The 24,707-nt window shown below is 46.1% G+C and overlaps 1 protein-coding gene across 2 annotated transcripts in view; it reads left to right on the top strand.

Annotated features, from left to right (window-relative positions):
* The window catches only part of LOC147697215 (E3 SUMO-protein ligase RanBP2-like), an 852,038-nt gene that overhangs the window by 201,707 nt on the left and 625,624 nt on the right, over positions 1 to 24,707 (top strand). For both annotated transcript variants that reach the window (XM_086934289.1, XM_086934288.1), the window contains exons 10-11: positions 9,966 to 10,147; positions 10,235 to 10,410. In XM_086934289.1, the coding sequence (XP_086790415.1) occupies positions 9,966 to 10,147; positions 10,235 to 10,410 (358 nt within the window). The remainder of the gene's footprint in view (positions 1 to 9,965; positions 10,148 to 10,234; positions 10,411 to 24,707) is intronic.

Raw genomic sequence — 24,707 nt, 5'->3', positions numbered from 1 at the left:
CAAAGCAGGTAGCTGCTGTCTTCTTTGTGTGGCTGGTAAAAGAGAGGTTAGGATCCAGCCAAACCCCCAGATTTTTAACTTCGGCCGCTGGGATGGGGTACACCCCCAATTCGGGAAGCCACCACTGGTCTCCCCATTGTTCCGCCTGCTTCCCTAAAATCAGGACCTCGGTTTTCTTAGCATTAAGCTGTAAGCAGTTGCTGCGCATCCAATTTGCCACAGCTATAAGCGGAATCTGGGCACAGTCACCTCAGGGTCCCCACTGAGTGTCACCGCCAGCTGCGTGTCGTCGGCATACGATGTCATGGTAAGGCCACATTGCCTGACGACAGCGGCCAGCGGTTTCACATACAGGTTGAACAATGTGGGGCTCAAGGCAGAGCCCTGAGGGACTCCCAGTCCCAGAGAGTGGAAAGAGGACTGGCCAGGTGGAATGGCTACTTTGATAGACCGGTCCGAAAGGAAAGAGCGGAACCATTGAAGAGCCTTCCCCACAATACCCACTTCCTCCAAGCGCCGCATCAAAATGTCATGAGACACCGTGTCGAACGCGGCGCTCAGGTCTAACAATAGGAGCGCCGCTGTCTGCCCCGCATCCAGCACTGAACACAAATGCTCGGTCATAAAGAGCAAAGCAGTTTCAGTGCTGTGTTGTGCGCGAAACCCATTTTGACTCTCGTCAAGAATATTATTACGAGAGAGGTGGGCAGACAAGATGGAGTTCACGTGTGCCTCAGTGACCTTGGCGGTCCAAGGCAGGAGGGAGATGGGCCGGTAATTCTCGGGGAGCAAGGGGTCTAAGTTGGATTTCTTCAAAATAGGGCTGACCACAGCTTGCTTCCAGGAGGAAGGAACCACGCCCTCACTGAGGGAGAGATTGATCAAGTCCAAGATGGGCTCACGACAGAGAGGCGGGAGAAGAGTAAAGAACTCCGGCTTCAGCGGGTCTGAGGGAGAGCCAGATTTAATTTTGAGGCTCAGCGTGTCAAATACCTCGTTGGACATGGCCGGCAAGGAGGGCAGAGTTTCGGAAACCGAAACCTTCACATCACTAGGAGCATCCCCGGGAACAGATGGTATAAATCCTCGGTAGATTGCCTGCACCTTCTCCACGAAAAAGAATGCCAAACTTTCACAGTGAGAGTCCGTGCAGATTTCTAGCGAGGTGGCCCGTTTCCCCATCAGGTCTTTGAGTACCTTGAAGATTAATTTGGAAGGATTAGGGCTGTTGGAAAACTCAGCTGCATAATAAGCAGCCCGGGTTTGACAGATAGCTCTGTGGTAGATCTTAAGCTGGGCAAAGTACAGCGATTTTAACGTGGAATCAAAGGATTTCCTCCAGGCCCTCTCAGCTTGCCGGCAGGTTCTCTTGAGCTCGGCAAGGGTCTCATTATACCAAGGGCTGCGGTTTTTGGCGTGACATTTTGACCAGCGCAGAGGTATAAGAGAATCGAGGGCAGTAAGGACCCAGTTGCAAAACTGTTCATATCCCAGTTCCACATTCTGCGGTTTGCCTAGGGGCTGTGCCTCCAATATCTTGACAAACTCCTCCAGCTTGAGTTTACGCCAATTTCGCTTTAGGATCTGTTTATCCACAGGTTTAAGTTGTGGGTTATCTAAGGGGCATGACACTTTAACCAACAGATGGTCAGTCCAACCCACCACTACACTTGGCATTGGATGGGGGGGGGTGTATTGACAGGACCGTTGTCTTGATCTTTCTTGATGTGATCAGTCAATACCTTTTGATTTTTCTAGACACTGGCGATTGAGGGAGGATAACTGTTTGAAAGTTCTGTCTACTCTAAGAACTGGAACAGATGGTTAGTTTGAGGATCCAAATGGAGTTGTCTTTGCCATATGATCTTAGACCAATTATCTTCGTTTCTGGGGCCACTTTCCAGCGACTTTCATTTTGGAGGTGTAGTCTGCAGAAGCCTTTGTGATTGAAACTTTAACTGTCATTTCTTCTAGTGTCTGCAAAAGATCAACATGCAAGTCGGGCTGTTATTTCAGTTCTCCAGGGAGCAGGAGATCTGGCTCAAACACAGAAGCACTAAACAAAATTTGAAATGGGGTGCACGTTTGTACACCCCTTGCCAAGTTATGGAGTGCTCTGTGGGGCTAATCTGGGTTGTGGAAGCACAACAGTCCTGTGACCAGTAACAAACCAGTCAATGCTTGTTTGTACCATTGGCTTGTTTGATGATTACACTCACTTGCAGATGAGAAGCATACAAGAATCTCAGACCCTCAGCACACGTGCTCAGCAAATGATTTTGTGGCAAACTCCTGGCCATTTTCTGATAAAAAAAGCTGCACTGCTGCCATTGCCTAACAGCCCTCAAGTCTATTATGAGCTCTTAACCAGTAGCAGTCTTTAGTGGCCACACCCACAGAAAACGAAAACATTATTCGACTGGAACCTGTATGTATTTTTACAATTTTAGAGGATGCAAATGCCCAATGTCGAGGTAGGTAATACCAAAAGGTATCTCTGATTCCTCAAAAGGCATGGGGCTGGGAGTCCCATCTGTAGAGTGCTTTGAACCCAATTTAGAGTTTGGCGAGTAAGTTACTCTGCACAAACGTTACTGATATCCTATCCTTGCCGCTATATCCTATAGCACTTGTACTAAGCAGGCAGGATATTTCATGTTTGTGACCGAATAACACATCCACCAAACTACATCAGGCCCCTATTTCACAAGTTGTACAAATTTTCAACTGCCTTAGGCATAAATGGTAATTAATATCTGTTGCTGTACAATTGATAATGTAGCACCAATGTCGACCGGGGCACATGCTTTTCTCTCATACCTTTTGACGTTTAGTATGAATTATGATTGAGTACACGCCTATCATCTATCCCTGGAATGAAAACTATTGGAACATCATCTTAGATAAGACTTTGAATGTTTAGCAGGAAATTCCTCCTGGGGTGTCTCCCCTCTGAATGTTGTCTGTATTGTTATCATGGAATGAACCTTAGCTGAAAGGACGCCAGTGCAGACCTGTAAGATTGAAACTCTGTCTCTGAGTCTGAATTAGCTGCACAGTTAGCTTCACAGTTCCCTTTTTTAATGATTTCCTTTGCTATTTTGCCCATTGTGCTGTAGCTAGACCGGTAGTACCTGGTTCTTTCGGATGGCTACCTTTCCCCGAAGCTGTGTAGCTTTTATCTACATATCTGAATCTGTGCAACACCACAGGGGCAAGTCTACATTGTATCCCACACTAAAAGCGGAATCAGAAAGTGTGGCAACCAATGGGTCAGCTTTCTCAAGGGCTAACAGAATGGCTTGAATTTTGAGTCTCCTAACATTTTAGTGTGAGCCTCTGTTACCTGGAATTCTGCATTGTAGAAGACTCCCTAAACTGCAGCTACAGCAGCAAAGAGTTCCTGTATTTTTACACACATGCTGGGCAGAGCTGTCAGTATTGGACACAATGTATAAATGTGTATGGGTGGTAACTGAAGAGTTGACTATTGCTATTGTAAAAATTGATTCTTGCATGTAGGAAATGAGTCAAGCTGAGTTTGTTCATGTCTGCTCAAGACCCCTTGCACTAAGCATAGTGATGAACACTAGGAAAAGCTCACTTAGTTGCCTGTAATGTAGACAATGGGAAATCACTAACTTTTCTACCGTGCCTGAGTAGTATCTTCTTCAAGATTGTGGTATGTGCCACCATGAGAATTTTCTCAGAGGGAGTGGTTTGCTCCTCTGCAGTTGAATATAAATAAGATTTATAGAATTTTGTTGCTTATTGTATAATACAACATATAGCCTCATGTGCTAGGAACGACCCTGATGATTAGATTTTATTTATTTTCCCTTTTCGGCAGATATCTTGTTTGTAAGAATTCTGTGTTTAGCTTCCCCAACCTCAATTGTATGGACTTCAGTCAAAGTCTTTGAAAAAGTTGTGCATGGCCAAACAAAGCAACCAATTTCCCCCCTCTGCCTAGTGTGGCAGGTACCCATCCAAAATTCAAAAAACCCATAATGAGTTGTATTTTCGTTCTGTATTGATGGATGAAGGATGGTACATTTTTGTAGAAACAGCCAATGCATTGCACTTACTTCATAATTCTTATCCTAAAAAGGTGATCCGAAGGAAGGAATTTTTTCATTTTCTAAAATACGTTTTATATCCTTTTCCTTCTAGAATAAATATTTTAATGTCTGCCCTTTCTAAGAGTTTATTCAAGTCCTTCTCAGTGAAATATTTATTGTCAATGTATGGCAAACAGTTTTGATCATCCTGAAGACCATGAGGGTTTTTATACCCCTCTAGTAATTTCATATATTGGGTACCTCCAAATGAAAAGGTTGTCCAATATTGTGATTCAGGCGCTCTATTTGACTGAAAAAAAGTTTGCAGTGTCAAAATATTTAGCTTTTTTTTCCATTCTAAATTTGTCATTAGCACAATTTCATAGGCATTCGACACTGCATGCTAGTGAGAGAGTTCAAATTTCTCTAGTACAATACTAGAAGATTTGAATTATCTGGCATAATCACTGGTAAGAGATGGGTATTCATGATCAAGCTATAGGGTACTATCACTCTTGATATGTGGGATAAAGTACACCCTGCAGTACTTTACAAAGATATTGCACATCAACGAGGGTCTCCATGACCACATAGAGGACCAAGGCCGAAGGCTGATCTCCTTTAAAAGGTTATGGAACTCTGAGGCGACTTGCAATGTCCTGATGTACTGCATATGGTACTTAATTCCTTATAATACGTTGTCACACCATCACCTCTCCCACAAACCACTTAAATCCTTGGTGTTTAGCTCTCACATAAGAAAGAGAGAGCATGTTTACAAACATGAAGAATAAAAATCTCTAGTGTAAAATTAAACACATCAAAAAAACAATTAGATATTTGTTGCAAAAAGATATAATAGGCGACCGGGTGCGTAAAATCGCTGATTTATATAGAAACAGATATTTTACAGAATCCCATGCATCATATTATAATTCTTTCAGGATAACTTTCATATTGTTCTTGGCTTCTGCCTTAAATAGATATTTGACTTGAACCTGTGGTTTAAAAGAAGAATCACATATAAAATTCAGTACTTTTCCTACCCATTTTTTTTAATGCACTGCAAGGCCTTTTTTTTATTTTATTTTCTTTAAGCCAGCTCATGTGCCTTTTTCTCTTAAATCCTCAAGTTCTCATATGGTTACTTTTTAGTTATCAATTCTGCCACCTTCAAGTGACCCTATGTTTCTGAACCTTTCTCTTCCTGTTTTTTCCACTAGACTCGGTGTTCCATTGCTGGGATTGCCCTTCCTTACTTTTTTAACAGGCAGGCATGTTCTTTCTTTGCCATTCTGTTAGACCCTTCCTTCTTTTCTTCAGAATGGCCCCACGTGTCTGCTAGCCCCAGAGTCCTGTGGAGCACAGGCATCAAAATAGTGATCCCCCCCTCGGGCTGTTTGAGTTAAATTGTCTCCCAACTTATAACCCACTACGGACTTTCGCTGAGAGGGCGATCCAGGACTAATTATGGGCCCTTTTGTTTCTTCATAAGGTATGGTGCCTTGTCTCTTGGTGTTCCATCTACTTCATTCTTGGCTTGAGTTGTGGTTTGGATAGGTGGTATCGAGTATCTCAACCTATGGACGTACATATTTCTGAAATAATATTGAGCAACTCTTGCTCCCTATGCTTAAGTGGCACGGTTGCAAGCGAATGCATATTGGCAATAGTGCTGCTTTTCTCTCATTTTGTGTTTGTTTCAGAACTTCCTGTAATACCACTACAGAGATAATTCCATGCCTGATGGCAGCTAAGTTAGTAAATATATTTCCCCACACTCTACGATGGATTGTAGAGTTCCCATGGGAAAATATATAGTTAATATTCTGATTTGTTTGGAGTGTGTCATCTGAGGGTTTAGGGCTCGAAACTAAGAGGTCTTCAATAATTATTTATTTGATCCTCCAAAATAATTTAAAGGATGTTCTCTTTTTCATCTTTTGCGTCCAATTCAGACCTTAAACTTTTCTAACAGATACCGTTTTAGAGCACAGTATGTGGTAGGAGTTTCAGTGCACTTGGTGCCAACATGTGTTGTGTACCTAAGATTGTACAGATGTTTGACTTCTTTGATTTTAGTACTTTAAGTTGTCATTGGCAAATATGAATGTTATACTGAATAAAGAATTTAGATTAAATGGTAAATAAATAACTCCTGATATCAGAATTAAGTCTAGATGCCAGTATTATTCAAAAAATGTTATCTATGGCCGATTGGGGGCAACTTTATTTTTATTATAAAATTCAGTTTGGAACTACTATATTTATTACAAAGTGAGATTTATTGTCCTTTTCGGGTAGGCATTTGATGCAGTTATGTAATAAAGTTCAATACCAGGCAGAGCCCGTTGGTCATCGCCAAAAATCTGATGTAGCTTTCTGTGGCTAATTCTGTTTCTTTTCATTCTAACCCTCAAAGGTCCCTTTAGTAGGCATGTAAAACCCATGCCTATTCAAAAGGAATAGGATATATATATATATATATATATATATATATATATATATATATATATATATATATATATTTGTAATCAATTGCCGATGTGTCATTAAACCAGTGAATATCCGTTTTTTCAGCAGCCAGTCAAATTATACGATGTATTGTGGTTTCTCTTACAACAGTTAACTTTCCTTAGTTGCTTGTTTGTTTCATCACCTCTTGAGCATTACTATGATGCTGTTTCCCACACTGAGCTGGCGCAGAAAGGATCTTTGCATTTCTTTTACGTGTCTTCTGCGTATTTGTTAACTCAGTTGAGCCTTGGCGAAGCCAATAGATCTCGCTTATGTAAGCTATTGGCTTTGCTATTGTTCTTTAGCCAAGTTGTACAGCAATGTGGCTGCTGTACAGCATGGCTAAAAGTTAGTGGCGTACAGTGGAGTACTGTACACTTGTAGGTGTGAGTAACTAAAGCGTTAATGGAGATTGAGAGGGAAGTTAGGGTGCAAGCAACTTAAATAAGAGAGTTATGTCTGTGTTGAAAGTAGGAAAGCACATTGCATGTCCAGGAATAATACTGAATCGCTTATAAAAAAATAAAAAAAAGTGTTGCAAAATACTAAAAAGGAACGCATGGTCTTGACCATTGTGCCAGGGAGGAGCTACCACAAGAAAAGAAGGGGAAACTTCGGGAACAAAGCAATCTAAAGATTGCGGCGACGAAAATAACTAAAAGTAGGCTTTGGGCGGGTTGTAAGCTCATTGAATCGTAAACAATGTTTTGCAGCACTGCATGTGTGCCGTCTACGTGGGACTTGAAGATATCTGTGTTAGTGGTTTTCTGACAGCGGAGCTTGGGAACAGGGGCAAACCCTGCCTCTTGTTTTCGAGCTCTGCTATCTATAAGGCCAGGAACGGCACAGGCCCAGAGTTTTTAAAGCAAGCCTTCTCTGTCGATACACCCAAAAGAGCGTTGCGCTCCTCCTCTGCTAACCTGCTACCAATTCCCCGCACTAAAAAAGTGAATTGGGGGGATAGACGATTCACGGTAGCTGCAGCTAGGCTATGGAACACTCTCCCCCTCCACATAAAATCATGCCCTTCCCTCATGATCTTCCGGAGACAATAAAAAACTTGGCTCTTTAACCAGTAATTCCTGAGTCCACGCACCTGATCTGAACAGCGCCGAGGCGCCTTAGTGTATTTGTTGCGCTTAACAAATTGCAACAATAAATAAATAAATATCCGTAACTGGCGCACTAACTCAGAGAATTTTCGGGTTAATGGATGTGCTGAGCACATGAAAACAAAAGCATACACCCCTTCCGCGCAGCGCAAAAAACAAGATTGATATAGCCCTAGTTTTCTCAAGGTTGACGGGTGACATGATAATTGGCGAAGTAGGTGTAGAAACTGCTTCACGATTGTGAACTGCAACTTGGTTATGCTTGTGAATCTTTAGTGTTTTTGTTCACAAGTTTTATGTTTTCATCATAGACCTTGTTTTTTTTTCAGCTCCTTTTGGATGTTTGGCTGATTAAGCAAGATACTCATCTTTGAGAGGACAGTTTCTTGCATGAGTTTAGTGTTTACCACATTTGCCGCCTTTCTTTTGAGGTGTGACATATCACTGCAGTTGTTGCAATGATAATGATATCCTGGGCACTCACAATGATTAATATTTGTTTGACATCACTATCTACTTGGCAATGTTTTACTTTGTATTGTGGAATCATTTGCATCTTTGCGTCTTTTAACGTGGATGCCTACAACATAAGATTTTTTTTATGTAAGCGTCCCTTTTATGTTATTTGTTCTAATCTGTTTTTATTGTTTTTATCATCGTCTCAATATTGAACCAACAGATACACTTTACACGGTACAGGGCATTACACCTCCAAGTGACAGTTAATAAATATATGTAATACAGAATATAGTTACAATCTTGGTGACTCAGTAACCGTGTGCGGTGAAGTGACTCAACAGTTAACGAATTTCGATTCCTGATGCGTTGTTGGTCACTGAGGGGGAGATTACCTACTGGCACGTTGTGTGTGCTCCGCTTTTCAAAAGTGTTAATATTGGAGGTGGGGGGCAAAATCAGGGACAACTAAGATAAACTGGGATGGGGTCAAATTTAGCGTGGCACCTCTAAGTATTTAAAGTGGTGGTTCCTGGATTGCGATGATTGCTGGCATGAATATATTGTCTGTATGTGGCATGCAGGCTCTACTTGTGTATTCAGCGGCATTCTATCTGGGTGCGACTTTTGGGTGTCCAACATGTGGTAAGCGTCCCTTTTATGTTAATGTGTTTTGCGTTCAGTATACTCTGACATTGTGATTCCTGAGGGCAATATACTTTTTATCGATTCAATAGCATAAAGGAGCCTTCTTCCCTTGGAACTTCCTTAGATGGTAATTGTATTAAATGCATGGGTGTTGAGTTATGGATGAAAGTCTCAATGATGTTGCTAGTCATTCATACTCTTAACAGAGTAATGAGCAGACACCACCACCTCTAAGGCGATGGCTACACCTCCCTAGCCTTTTATTTCTGATTTGTAATCACTCAGCCTGATATTTTTCCAGTGTTTCTCAATGTTCTCAATGACCAGCTTTGACAAAATCACATTCCTTCATTGAATGGTTGTCAGGCAGTCACACCACACATTATGAATATGGAGCTTTCAATGATTTCTTGGTACAGCATAAAGGAAATCTATCAAAAAATGGAGACACAATGATTAAGAGCACCTTTCTGGAACCTAGCAGATAAACCCGTTTTTTTAGAGTGTTCTAAATCGAACAGTCTTTCTGAAAGCAATCTAGTATTAGTGCAGGATTGATTTCCCAGATTTTCCCCTTTACCTGCAATGTTCTAATAAAATTCTAGTTTGGACGCAGAATCCCCTCAAAGAAGAACAGGGAGAATAAGCAATGTTTAGCCTCCGGGTTAGGTCTTAAAGCTTGCATACTCCCATGACCGTCAATCATAGCATATATTACTCCATCCCATTATTTGTGCTATCAACCATAGGCAATATATTGTAATATTTAAAACACAAGGTTGATTTGGCTTACTGCTTAATTTCTTGCTATTTCCTCAAACCCCTACCCATTTCAGGCTAGCAGGAGCCACTCCCTCTCCTTGCTTTCTGCTGTGGCATGCTGTCACCACTGGCGATTGTGCGCTCCTGAACCATGTACAGCCATGTAGACTTCTAAACATCCATCTTCCTTGAACAGAAGGACTTCATTTACTCTGAAGATTCTGATAAAGGATGCACATCAAAGGTGTTGATAAATAAATGGGCATGTGATTCTGTTGAAAGACAAGTTGTATTGGAACTGCTGAAATCACAGCCTCACTCCAGGAATAAAGTGTATTTTGTTGACAATTGGCAGAGTCTGAAAGTGGGTTTTCCTCTGACTTGGTTTTGTATATATTCTTTCCTTTAGGTTCAATCCGTTTGCATAATGGTGATCTCCACCATTTGATTTGGCTGGGTTTACAATGGCATGATCTCGCCTCACTTCCAACAGTTCGCAAATGGTTGAAACAGCTGTTTCCTCGCTTGCCTCAGGAAACCTCCAAACTTGATACAAATGCTCCGGAGTCCATATGCCTCTTAGATCTCGAGGTTTGCACGTTTACATACTTTTTAAATTCCTCTTAACCAGCTGTTTTACCCAATTATGAATTGCTTTCTATTCTTTTCCGAATACAGGTATTTCTTCTTGGTGTGATATTTACTAGCCATTTGCAATTGCAAGATCACTTTAATGTTCACTACAGTGCACACCAGCCACGATGTTTACCCATGGCCATCTGCAAACCGCTGTGCACTGAAAGACATAGTTCATGGTGGGATGCGGTCTATAACCTCATTCACAGAAAAGCACAGTAAGTCTGCTAATGTTTTTCATGATTTTAAACTAATGGTGGGCAAAATTAAGGTTTTCTTTATTTCACTGCCATGGTTTAGCGCAATGTTAATGAATTTGTGTGGCTAATGCAGTCTGGGTGCTTCTACATTCGATACAGAGGAAATCAGATGAGGACCATGTGTTAGCTATGTCTTAATATATAATCTCATAATTTAGCCATTGCAATCTCAGGTACTACTGTTTCTGAAGACTTCTTTCAACTTTAAAACATAAGTGTGTGTTGCAGTTGTAGAAAAACAGACAACCACAGTTGAAATGGATAGCAGTTTTTTTGTAGCAGTGTAGATTCCAAGAAACTAGAATTGCATTATTTCTGAGTTTTTATGAGTACTCCTTGTGTGTGTGGTTAATCCACATTATGTAGATTTGATACTTCTGCTTTTTTCCACAATTAATTTTGTTCTAATATCCCCACAGTATCATGCATTAGCATCTCATCAGCAGTTTGTGAAGAATACCAGCTAAGTAATGGAGATGAAACTGAAGGAAAAGTGAATCGATGCACAGGAATAGAAGTCTTAGGTGGTAGAGGGAAGGGTCTTCTATAAAGGTGGCTAGAAAGAGAATAGGGACTTGGTTCCTACCTGGATAGGAAATCAGGACATAAATGAGCCCTGAAAAGAAGGGTTTGGGAAGTGAGGCAGCTCATCATAGTCTAATACTGCATACTATAATGCAACATTGTTGAACTGAAAAAGGGGCCAACCTTATGTTATGGAGATTCTAAAGCATGGATTTATGTTATGATTGTACCAGGTCATTATGCTAGTAATCCCCATTAGTAAATGACAACTGTGATCGTAAATGCTCTTTTAACATTAAACAGTATGTAGCCCATCCACTTAACTATGTCCCAAACTAGAGTCGCTGAGGTGAAGAGAATCTGAGCTCCATTCCCCCCGAGCCTATCATGACTCATATTTTCAACTGAATGTTGAGTGAAAGTGGAATTCTTCAAAACTCTGCTCACAAGACGACTATTTACTACCATTCTTTATGAACAACTACGCCTATTTCTTTTCTAACAGCCCCATGGGAACCATTAGAGAATGTTCCCCACTCATTTTCAGGGGCAATAATTTCTTCCTTAGGGCATACTAACTGCAATAGTGAAAATGTTGTGTACTTGTTAACATGCCCCTGCGACCTACGCTACGTGGGAATGACCAGCAGAAAAATTAAAACACGTATTGGCGAGCACAGGAGCACCATTAGGTGCAGAAAGGCCAATACCAGACTTACCGAACACTATCTGTCGGTAGGGCATAACCCTGATGAAATACAATGGACTATAATTGAGCAAATAAAATCAGGAACAAATGTGAACCAACGCCTTTTTGAAAAAGAACAAAGGTGGGTTTACAGACTTGCAACACACAAGACTGGTCTCAACGACAATATTACATGGAACTCAGTAATGGGGTAATTGACCCTTTGAGATGGGTTTATTGCTATTTTTATATATATATCGTGGTCGCTTAATGTACCCTGCACTGAGACTTTGAACTGAATAAGGGTCATAACATCGAGACACTTGTTTTAAAATTTATGCCCACCATTTGATTTGCCCATTTTTGCAAACTGTAGCAAAAAATCTCTCCTTCCGGCTCCCTAGTTTTTCCCTAATGTTTCACTGAAGAATTAATCAGACTCGGCTATTCTCCGAGCCCTGTTTTTTCCTCTGTGACGCGGCTCCTCCGTGAGCTTCGTCTGCTCAGCAGTTGTCCCGACAACCGCAAACACAAAACCCACGTGACCGCAGCGTCAGACGAAGCGTCAGCGGGTCCCTCCCCTGAGCTTCGCCCTGATTGGTCCGCCGGGAGCTTCTGATTGGAGCCACGCCTAGTCAGGAAGTAGCGAAGAGTTTACTTCTCGGCGTTGCTACCACATCGGAACACTCCACGGGGCATTCACGAGTAAGAACCAAGTAGTTTTGTAAGCCAGACGAGCAGAAGCCGCAAGTAAGTGCCCTGTGATTAGACGTAAGACGCATATTATACGTCTTAGACCTACATGCATCTAAGAGAGGCGACATTTTAATTGGATGCGCGCCTTTCATTTTTCGCAATTTACAGGTGACGGATACTTGCCGTCTTGGACAACTCGATGCCCATGAAGTGCTAATTACCGCTTCAAGTGTAAGCAATACAACAACTCTGTGTACTATATTTTTTCCACAAAAACGACCTGCTTTTCTGCGGCACAAGACTATAGTTGCCGTTCACTTCCAGTAGTGCCTGGGCGTGTTGTGACGCCGCACTAGTAGTGGCGATTGCTCTCCCACACCTCCCCCTCCCTTTTCACGTGTCCCAACAACTAGTATACAAACTAGATGCTGGATTCTCTCTTTTAGCACATCTACGCTCCGGTAACTACCGCCTGAGCACTGCTGTCTTGTACCATAGACAGACCACGGGTACGACCTGATATATTAGGTGTTCTATTACCACCCGAGTTTTGGTGAACCCACCTAGCACATTATTTGTTAAGTGTGTACCCTTGTTTTGTCCTCCCCAGTACGTAAACCCAATCCTATATGTTTTTTCTTTTACAGGTTTTTCTCCTGATCCAGGATAAAACACATTTTTACACCAGACCATAATTTGTGGTCTGTATTTGAACGAGGGCTGGACGCGCCTTAGCGTGTGCGGACCACCCCGTTCAAGACACACGGTCCTGACGAAAACCAAATAATTTTTTACAGATGGTTGAAACATGTAGACCTACTTTTAACTAATTCACATAGCACACTTCGCTATTTTTAGAATTATCACACTTCTCGAGACACCAAAGCCTTCCTAAATAGGCACTGGTGCCACAAATACTTTTTAATAGGGATCAAGCACTCAAGAATAAAGTCTTGGTGTGAGTAGTCTTGGCCCCTTTTTAACACACGTATCACAATTATCTTTTGCACATATAACAAATCAAGAAACCCGCTCCACTGTAACCAGGTGTCGCAGCACACCCTATGGGCATTCAGCCTATGGGGTGGGACCCCAATGATGAAGCATGTCACCAACCAGGTTGGTGAGCGAGGGGTCTTCTCTAAGGACTACTACTGTCCTGTAAAGGGTTGGGGCAATTTTTGCTAACCAGAGCCTTAAGCTCCAGATACAGAAGAAATTCCTTCTTTGTATTTTTTGCCTATAGGGGGTACTCCTCCATTGTTGTTTAACTCTACCTTAGGGGACCAGGAGTTCCCACTACACATAGCCTGTGCAATCTCCCTTACTCTCTCTTTTGATATATACACAATAATTTCTTCCTTCATGAGATCTCCGAGGTCTAGACCAAGAGAGGTATGTTGTTCTACTTGTGACTCATTTCCATTGCACAGTGGCAGGATTCTTCTACCAAAGCAAGATTTTCTTTTTATTCAAACCCTACCAACCATCAGAAATTGTTCTCTGATGGGCCACACTGTACACACTTGAATGTCACAATGTTGAGGGACACACACAGGGTGCATTGTCCTTGTGCAGCCTATGCATTTCCTTCAAAATTGTAACATATGCTAGATTTTCTCACCAAAAATCTTTGAACTTTATGAAAGAGGCCAGGTCATCTGGAGAAAACCTGTTTGTAGTGACCTTACTTTTTCTATCATGCCAGGAAATTGAAACATGTAGAAATAGTGCTCTGAAGTGAAAAAGGCAAAGGTGTCGCGGTCTTGGATGCATCAATTTTGAAATTCTCTGTGACTGCCTTGGGACATCTGGTTTGCAAAAACTCCATCCCTCTTACAGTGCCAAAACAAGGGCATGTTTTCAGGATAACCTAGTCGGTAATGACTCTGGTGAGCCTCACCTACCACACCACCTTGCCTATAACTGTTGCCTTTCAAGGACTTTGTCTGGCACAGGACCTTGCCTATGATGCTGATAGTTTTGGAAGCTGTTTTAGATTGCATGAAGCATAATGCATGACTTTTTATGGTGGACAGCCACTGCCAAAACAGTGACCAGAGCCAGGCCATTGCAAGTTTACTGTTATGGCCCCTCCGATGCTGCCGCACGAAGGTAAAGAGGTGAAGGAAGAGGTAGTTGGAGCTAATGACTGCATCTCTGGTGTTGAAAGTAAGCACCCAATTATAGCTATAGACCCACTGCAGGCAATGAGTGGCACAAATATGTGGTGCAAGGTAATTATACCAAGCATCCTATTCCAGGAGACTCCCCACCTAACAATCACAGAAATAAAACACCGCTAGATGGAGTGGGCAGCCTCTAAAGTCATCCTTAGACTGTCTACTTTGTTTGAAATAACTAAAGATAAACTCTGTAAGTCAACAGCGGCATTCCATTAGTGGAGCATCTATTAGAGGAGGTTCTTCTGTGCATGAAGAATCCAGCCCCCTGTAAAGCTAAAGTTGCATGTCTGGAAAACAGTCACCGGAAAATATTTTTGGGAATTTGTAGAATCGCGTGTAGAGAGATTGTTATTGTAGCAGCAAACCCAATGTAAGTCCTGAAATCTAGACAACTCACATAGTTTCTGATGACCCAAATCTTCAAGCCACAACTGTTCTAAAAAAGAATGAACAGACCTCATCCTTCATTATCAATAGCTCAACTCAGGCTTCAACCATAACTGATGTATGAAACAGTTTAAAGGCTCCCTAGTTTGCTTTCCTGTACATGTTCAGCCCAAAGGCTGATATAAGAAAGCATGTTATGCCCTTCGGGGAGGGGCCTTATTTTACAAACGTGCATGAGGTGCTACAAATTTAAAAACATGATACGGGGGCGTGGCCAAGAGCGTCAAAATGTCGGTCGCACTTTAGAAGTGCTCCTGACCCCTCCGTCATCCGCTCTTCATTCGCCACCATCGAAAGGCCTAAATATCATTAACCTGTAGCCAAAGTAATCCTGAGCCCGGCTGTGGTGCTGCGACCCCCCCGGCCCCATATCTCGTCTTGTTGTTCATGGCCGATTGGTGGCTGTCATCCGGCAGACGTCCGTTGAGTGCTGCAACGACCTGGTGTCTGCCCCGGAGCTGGGTTGCTGTCTGTATGCGACGGGAAGAGAGGTGAGACCTCCCCGCCGTGGGGTGTCTTTGGGTGGTGTGGTGGCCTTCCTTGGGCCCAGCCTGCTGTGGACTAAGACGCCCTGGTTTATCGACCCCCCCACCTCGTGCGGGTGTCTTGGGACCCTGCAGTGGCGGCCCGCTTGATATGTTGGAACGGTCGGCCCAGGCGGTGCAGCCTGCGCCCATGGCGTTGAGCCCTGCTGATACGGTGGTTTGAGTGAGCTTCTGTCTGCCCCCCGTTCTACTGCCAAGTGGAGATGAGGAGTGCTGCTTGGCGGGGGTGCAGGAGAGGTGTCTGCGAGGGAGATCAGCTGTCATATCGGGAGGCGGTGCACTGGGGATTATCCTTCCTCTTCCCCCCCCCCCCCGCCAGCCTGGTGAGTGGGGTTGGGGGTGCTCGGCTACCGTGGTCGGGAAGCGGCATGGGGGCCGGTTGGCGAGGTGGTTGTGGAGGCATGCTTGCTGGGATTCCCAACTCTGGCCCGCGGTGTGTTCGGGAGTGCTTCAGCCGCTGTTTTGGGTGGCGGTGACCCTACGTGGGGCGTACCTGTGCCGGACCTGGAGGACTGGAGTCCCTAGGGGGTTGCAGTAGTGGTTTTGTGGGGCTGGATTTGAGCGGTCCTCTCCTTAGGCCTGTCCATGGTCATTGGTCACTGCTGCGGCCCCGGGGACGTTTGTGTCGATCCTCCGGCCCTGGACCCGCTGCTGCCCCCGGCAGTCCACGTCTTGGCTGGGCTGCCGCCCCGGTGGATTGCTATGTGGATCTTGTGGAGGGGTCCCGTGTACGCCTCTGGAGTAAGACCCTTCTTCTGTTTTCTTCTTCTCCGCTGGCTGTACATTTTGGGAGGTAACTTGGTTCGCCCCTGGTCTCCGCGCCGGCTGCTTGCCTTTGCCAGACCTTGGTCAACCTGAGTCGCTCTGTCGGCCTCCCACTGTGGGGCCCAGTCGTGGAGACTTTGGGATTCAGTGACTCCCCAGGGTCCGCCATGGGCAGAACTGAGAGTTTGGCGAGGACCCCTGCCACCCAGACAAAAATGGACCGATTCACCACCTCCGATGTGGGGGCAACCGGGGGTGTGGCCGAGCAGGAGGCTCCTCCTTCGGACGATTTGACCACCATCCTACAGGCCCTCCACGCATCCCAGACCTCGGTGTAGGGTAAGATCGCAGAAGTGCGAGTGGACATGACGCTCACCCAGCGGGACCTCCGCAATGCAACTGCCCGGATTAAAGAGACAGAAACCCACTGTGGAAGACGATGTCCAACAGCTCAAGTGGCAGGTGGCCCGCCTCCAGTCGCACACTCATAAATTGCATCGTCGGGCGGAGGACGCAGAAAATAGGTCCAGCCGCAACAATCTCAGCCTGGTGGGATTTCTGGAGGGGGTGGAGCAGGGCCGGATGGTGGACTTCCTGGAAAAGTGGTTGAAGTCATGGGTCCCTGAGGGCTTTCTTTCTCCTTGGTTCACGATTGAGCGAGCCCACCGATCCTTGGCCGGCGCCGGGTGCACCTCCTCACCCTATCATACTGCGGGCCCTTAATTTCAAAGATTGCGATGCTAGCCTGTCTGAAGCCCGCAAGCAGCAGTGGCTCTATCATGAAAACTGCCCCATCATTATCTTCCCAGACTACACCCGTGATATCCAGAGCCAGCGCCAGCGCCACTCTTTTGGGAAGGTCAAGCAAAAGTTGCAGGCGCTTAACATTCAGTATCGGCTCCTCTTCCCGGCTCGCCTGCGTGTGTTGTTCGCAAACAAGACATTGTTCTTCGACAGCTCGATGGAGGCCTGGACCTGGGCAATGAGGAGTGCCCTTTGGGGGCTGAAGTCCAAACCCCGGGATCGGGAGGAGCAGAGGGTGGTCCTGGCCACCTCAGTCCAGGTGCACCTCAGCCGTTCCTGCTGACGCGTGGGCAAAGAAGGGCGCGCCCAGATTTCCCGCTGGGCCACTCACAACAGTCGATCATGCTCGCTGAGGGACCCTCGACTGGGGGGTGTTCTGGCTCCTCTGGCCGCTTGGGTGGCGGGGGTTCCTCGCCCCGGTCTCCTGCGACTGATCTCCCGGACACGGACCTAACACGCAACCCAGTGCTCCTAAAGGACCCAGCTTGAACTGGTCTCTGCCCGCCGGGCCTGGCTCCGTGGCCGGAGACTGCACTCTAACTCAGATGTTTCTTGTTTTTCCAGATGGACTCATAAACACGCATCCGCACAAGAGGAGGGGTTCTCCATGCTTCCCCATTCCCAAGCCTTTTAGTTTTGGTTGTTCACTAATTGTAATTTGGTATTAGTTACCTGGAGGGTCGACAGATGCTTCCATTCCTGAAGTGTAAGGTGGGGGAGGGGGGGGGGGGAAGTTTGGGAAGGTTGTTTTCCCTATGTTGTTAGTTTTGTTGTTGGGTTTTGTTTCAGCTACCACGGAATGACACAGGCTATTTTTTTTAAGACAGGATTTGCTCCTATAGCATGCAAATGCTCATATCAATGTGGGCTCCCACGCGCCACTAAATACCCCCATCAGACTGCGCGTCCTGGACAAGGTAACACCTACCATGATTGCTAATACTACACCAAGGGCGTCTCTCCACCTGTTGTCGTGGCACGTCAATGGTCTGCTAGATCTGCACAAGCGCATAGCGGTTCTAAGTTGTGCGCAGCGTCTCCACATCGATATACTTATGCTTCAGGAAACGCACCTGTTGGGTAACTGCTGCCCCTTCTTGGCTCGCTACGACTACGACAGAGTATGGCACTCCCGCTTATCCAGGGGCTCACGGGGTGGCCATCTTCCTGAGGCACACCCTGCCCTTCGTACTTTCCCAAGTGATTCTTGATCCTCAAGGGTCGTCTGTAACAGTTTCTGGGTCGCTGGCTGGCTCCCCTCTCACTCTCATGTCCGTATATGCTCCCCCCGCGATGCTCACGTCCACACTTGCGCACACGGCTGCCCTGCTAAATAATACACCTGTGTGCAACATGGTTGTGGGGGATGACTTGAATGCAGTTCTACAAAAAGACAGAGCCACCCAATTATCCCTGGAGGACTGAGTATATTAATGACAAATCTACATAGATGTCCTCAAAGGAATTATTTACAGTTATTTACTATTTATGAACAGTCACAGAGTGAACATATATTAGCCAGAACATGGGATATATCTCGATTCTTATTTATTTAGATCAAGATTTAGTATGGCAACAACAATACTACTAACATTACAAATCTTATTGTGAGTAGTATATAACACCTTTTGCTTTTTGCATGGACAGATAATATACCATACATCATAACATTTTCATTAGACATATGACTGTTATCAACATGACACAGAGGTTCACTTATAAGCAAATCGATGTTAAGAGCGTCGACGTTTCGGTCCGCTAACGGTGAAAACATTCCCCAGGACCATCCTCGGGACGAAAAAAATTTGCACATTCCTAATTACAATGTAAAATAGACATAATCAATCAATACATATTATCCCAGTATTAGAGTAGGGTACAAATTCCTTTTTCGTGGTTTCATTGTACAGGTTCAACTATTGTGGACACCAGCTCCGAGTAAGTACAGTACTAAGGTGGTGCAGCTATACCATTTTTTAACGTGTGAGAGAGCTCTTTTGTAATTAATAGGTGGCTTTTTCCTTTTAATTAATTTTTAGATTTTTTGGACATTGAGGTCCATTTGACTAAAATATACTTCCGGCTGGAAGTATTAGGTAAGCCCTAAACCAATTATTTGTTGGCCTGTACATATCTAGTCAGTTGTTGATCATTTTTTGATATTTTCAGTCACGTTTTGGGTTAGCACTTGTTGTTTTGATTCGCACGGTGTTACGGGGCAAATTCGCGGTCTTGGTTTCACCTTTTTGGTGTCTTTTGAGGTGAGCAAACAATACTTTATACTGGGATAATAATATGTATTGATTGATGTTTTCAAACAAGATTTGTAATGTTAGTAGTATTGTTGTTGCCATACTAAATCTTGATCTAAATAAATAAGAATCGAGATATATCCCATGTTCTGGCTAATATATGTTCACTCTTTGTGACTGTTTATAAATAGTAAATAACTGTAAATAATTCCTTTGAGGACATCTATGTAGATTTGTCATTGAATGCAGTTCTGGCCCCAGCCCTTGACAAAACGGGTCCTCCCTCTGCTGCACGCACGGCGCGCCCGAAACAACTGAGGAGTTGGTCCGAATCCCTGGGACTATGCGATGCATGGTGCACATGGCAACCCCGCACCACTCAATTCATGCATACCTCCGCGGCCCACCACACACATGCGCATATAGATGCGATCTTCGTTCCTGCGTCTGACTGTTCTGAGATTTTAGATGTCCGCATTTTGCCCAGAGGCATTTCCGATCACTCTCCAGTACTCCTCAGCACTGGGGCACCCCCTCCTTCGGCCCGCCAAACATGGAGGATGAAGGCCTCGTTCCTCCAAGATAAAGTCTTTAAAAAAGTGGTGGGGAAGGAGCTTAAACAATACTTCGCTAATAATGAGGGTTTTGTAGCCTCCCCGGGTACCCTATGGGAGGCAGGGAAGGAAACCATTCGGGGCGTCGTCAAAGGGCAGCTAAAGATCCAGAGGCAGGCGCAATTGCAGAAGATCTCATCCAAGGAGGCGCAGGCAATTCGCCTGGAACAGCGAATATCTACATCAGAAGATGTTGCCCAAGACCATCAGCTTGCCCATCTTCGGGACCACATTAGACAGTTATCCCTGGACGCAATTAAGGTCCTATGGAGGTTTTCGGTGGCGAGAATCTATGGTTGGGGGGACAAAAATGGCACGATCCTGCACGGGCTGGCCCCATACCCCAGGGCGAATCGTATTATCCCAGAGGTGGCTGACTAGGCTGGAGAGGTGCACCGTGCGGCTTTGGCAATGGCTAACACCTTCGCGGCCTACTACCAGAAACTATACACAACGCAATCCCCTGAGCTGTCACTCTTGGCCCTCCTTAAGTAGGGTGGGGTGCGTCTCCCTAGGCTAGAAACGGCTGTCCAGAAAGACCTGAATCGTCCCATTTCACGCAAAGAAATCGAAGAGGCGATCACCCTCATCTTTTCTGGTAAGACCCCAGGCCCCGATAGTCTTCCTCAAAAGTATTATGTGGCATACCGAGACACGCTAAGGCCCCAATTTCCAATTTAAAACATTTATAGAGCGCAGCGTGCACCATACGGTTTCTTGGCGCTAGTAGAGGGTTCGGCAACAGAGGCAAAATAAAACCTATCGTAGAGAAGAGGGGGAAGTTATACGGAGAAGGCCTGTTTGAAAAGGAACGTTTTTAGGTTTTTACGGAAAGAAAGATAATGAGTGGCAGAACGAAGGTGGTCGGGGAGGGAGTTCCAGAAAGTGGGAGCCAAGGTAGAAAAGTTGGTCCCACCCCACTTTTTGCGTTTGAAGCGTGGGATTTGAAGGAGAGACTTGGAGGAAGAGCGAAGCTCTCTGGTGGGGACGTATTCTTTTATGAGCGAGGAGATGAAGGGGGGGCAGTGCCTTGGCGGGCCTGGAAAACCATGCAGCCGGTCTTAAAAAGGGAACGTTCCTTGACAGGAAGCCAGTGAAGCTCCCTGAGGAGGGGTGTAGAGTGGTGATAACGTGAGAGAGCATAGACCAACCGGGCCGCCTGGTTCTGGACCATCTGGAGCCTCCGCAGGCTGTATGCTGGGATGCCGTTGTAAAGGGCATTGGCATAGTCCAGCCGCGATATCACCAGTGCAGCCATGATCAACTTGAGTGCCTGGGGGGAAAAAAAACGGGAGACAGTGCGGATGGTTCGGAGGGTGAGGAAGCAGGAGGAGACTACAGAGCTGATTTGTGAATGGAGGGTGAGCTGGTTTTTCATTTTAACACCCAGTGTTTTGACCGTGGTAGAAGGAGTGGGGGCAGGACCAAGGGAGGAGGGCCAGAAGAGAGTTCCAGGGACTGGAAGAACCACCGGTGAGAACCAACTCGGTTTTATCCGGGTTCAACTTAAGATGGTTGTGGTTCATCCAGTCCCTGATGAATGTCATAGTAGACTGGAAATTAGAGACAGAGAGGGGAGAGAGGATAGGTCAAAGATGAGCTGGAGGTCATCCGCATAATTGTACACGGTGACCTCCAGCTGCTGAAGAGCGAAAATAAGAGGAAAGATATAAAGGTTGAACAGTAAGGGGGAAATAGAGGAGCCCTGGGGAACACCACAGGTGACGGGGAGTGGGGTGGTCGTGAAGTCTCCTAGCCGGACCGCCTGGGTGCGGTCCCTCAGGAAGGAGGAAAGCCAGACCAGGGCTGATCCCTCAATTCCAGCCGCCTTGACACGGGACAGTAAGATGGTGTGGTCCACCGTGTCAAAGGCGGCGGAGAGATCGAGGAGAACCAACGCCTGGTGTTTGTTACAATCCATGCCCTTCCTGAGGTTGTCCAGGACCGAGACCACAACTGATGCCGTCGAGTGCCTGGGGCGGAAGCCGGCCTGGCGGGGGGCCAGACCCCCATTAAAATCTACATGGGCGCTGAGTACCGCGGTGACATGGCGTTCCAGCACCTTGCCCAAGTAGGGCAGCAGGGAAATGGGGCGGTAATTGGCTGAGATGGACGGGTCAGCGCCAGGCTTCTTTAAAATGGGCACTATGGTGGCTGATTTGAGCGCAGGGGTCACTACTCCCTGCGCAAGGGAGCTGTTGAGGAAAGTAATGGGGGGTTCAGGGCAAGAGGAATAGATTTGTTGCAGGATTCGTGCCGGACAGATGTCTGCCGGAGAACCCGACTTACTTTGGGGAGTATCTCCAGGAATATTTCCTCTGTAAGGGGGGGAATGGAGGTAAGATGACATTGAACGGTGGGGGGGGGGGATCAACAAAGGCAGACGAGGGGGGGGGGATGTTGGCCTTGATGGTAGCGATCTTATCCAAAAAGTAGGTGTTACGTTGGTCGCATAGAGGCTGGGATGGAGGGATTTGGGGTGAGGCTCTGTCGGAATAGGCCAGGTCATTCACTATACCGAAGATTTCCCTAGGTTTATTTTCGGCTGACATTATTTTTGTTGAAAAATAGGTGGTTTTAGCAGTGAGGATTGCAGTTTTGTATTCGGCAAGTGATGTGCGATAGAGGGTTTTTAGTGAGGGATAGTAATTTTTCTCCACTGCCTCTCTGCCTGTCGAACGGTCAGTTTTAGCTCTTTTAGGTGGTCATTGAACCACCTGTTGGAGTCCTTGGGTCCCCGGATGGAAATGCGACGCAGAGGAGCCACTGAGTCACAACCTCCAGCCAGCCAGGTATTAATAGCGTTGGCTTGAGAGTCGGATGAAAGGCCAGAAAGGGTCGGAGTGGAGTTCCGAAGCAGGGAGGTTAAGGAGGGAAGATCAACTCTGTTCCAATTCCGCGCCCAGGTATTTTTGGCGTGTGGGACTTTGGATACCGGGCTGAGAGAAATGGAGAAAGAGATAAGGGCATGGTCGGACCAGGGACAAGGAGATACAGTCACCGAGGAAACTGGAAGGTTGAGGGACCAAACCTGGTCAAGTATGTGACCGTGAGAATGAGTGGGGACAGTTATGTGCGGGGCAAAGTTCAGAGAAAGAAGAGATTCTGTGAATTCTTTCGAAGCAATGCACTCAGAAGGGTCCGAGGGCCAGTAGTTAAAATCCCCTAGCACCAAGACCGAAGCGTAGTTGACCACCAAGTTGGCCAGCAGGTCTTGAAATGCCGGTAGGAACAGAGACGAAGACTGGGGTGGGCGATACATCAGGAGGCAAGTAATAGGGGGGGAGAAGAAAAGGGAGCGGACTACAAGGAACTCAGTGGGGGGGATGGGGGGAGAGGGAAGGGTTTGAAAATTCAATTCAGACCGAGCGATTAACGCCACACCACCGCCAACCCTGCCCGCCGGGCGATCGGCACGTAAGGCAACGTAGGAAGGGGGGAGGGTAGCCAAAAGAACGGGGAGGGAAGAATCACAGAACCAGGTTTCGGTCAAGAGCAGTAAGTCAGGCTTCTCAGAATCGAGCAGGACAAACAGCTCATGATGGTGCTTGACCGCTGACCTGGTGTTGAGTAAACGAACAGATAATGACGGAGAAGGGGGGGGGGGGTCAGGCGGGGAAAAGCAATGTGGCGGAGAGGCCGGAAGAGAAGGCGGCGATGCTGGAGCAGAAGGAGGGGCAAGCCCTAATGAGGCAATGTGCTTACGGACGGATTCTGAGAGTGGCCAGTGGCCTTGGAGGGTGGTAAGCTCCTCAGAAGAGTATGATGTAAATTTGGCATGGAGTCGTGCCCCTGGCCCCGTCCGGCCGTGGACGGGCGCAGACGAGCTTGCCTTAGGCGCGCCTTCGGCTCGCAAACGGCGCGCCCGCTGCGCACGTCCGCTGCGCGTTCTAAAGTTGCACATTGAAATAGGAGGCCTCAAGGGCGGGAAGGGGGCGTGGCCTAGAGATGGGCGTGGCCAGCGGCGATGGAAGCCGGTGCAAGGGGGTCACGTGAGCGCTAGATCCGCTCTACCGTGCCCTTAAAGTGCAAAGTGCTTAAAAATATAACAAGTAAGGTTTTTAAAATTACAACAATCACAATAGCTTCTACTCCCGGCTTTTCGCCTCAGGAGACATGACCAGCTTATTACGCTAGGCCGTGGAGAATGGTTCCTTTTCACAGGAAACAGACATTGCCACTATTGTGGTTCTCCCGAAATCCCAGCCCCCTTCTCGTAGATGCTTGGACTATCGTCCCATCTCCCTCCTCAATACAGAAATTAAATTGTTTGCCACCATTCTGGCTCAACGATTGAAACCTTACTGGACAATGTGGGTTCATGCCTCCGGAGTCTACAACTGGCTCTTGCCCACGGGCACGTGCTTACCCTGTACTTAGCCCTCTTGCCCGTGGATTTCGAAAAAGCATTTGATTCGGTGGACTGGACATATTTGCAGGATGTGTTGACTGAGATGGGATTTGGTCCTCATTTCAGAGCTTTGGTCCGTGTCCTTTACGCCCACCCGAGAGTGCGAGTGCTGGTCAACTGGGTGCTATCGGAGGCCTTTCCCATCGCCAGGGGTGCCCACTCTCTCTGTTGTTGTTCACCCTGGTGATGGAGCCCTTGGCTTCCCTGGTGCTTGCTGAGGATCTCATTTGGGCTGGGAGTGGCCTCATATCGAGGCGGACAAGATCGCATCATATGCGGACGATGTCCTGATCTTTTTGGCTGACCCAGCCTGCTCCGGGTC

Source organism: Lissotriton vulgaris, chromosome 8, assembly GCF_964263255.1.
Source record: "Lissotriton vulgaris chromosome 8, aLisVul1.2, whole genome shotgun sequence".
NCBI classification, from domain to species: Eukaryota; Metazoa; Chordata; class Amphibia; order Caudata; family Salamandridae; genus Lissotriton; species Lissotriton vulgaris.
This window is presented reverse-complemented; position numbering and strand designations above follow the sequence as displayed.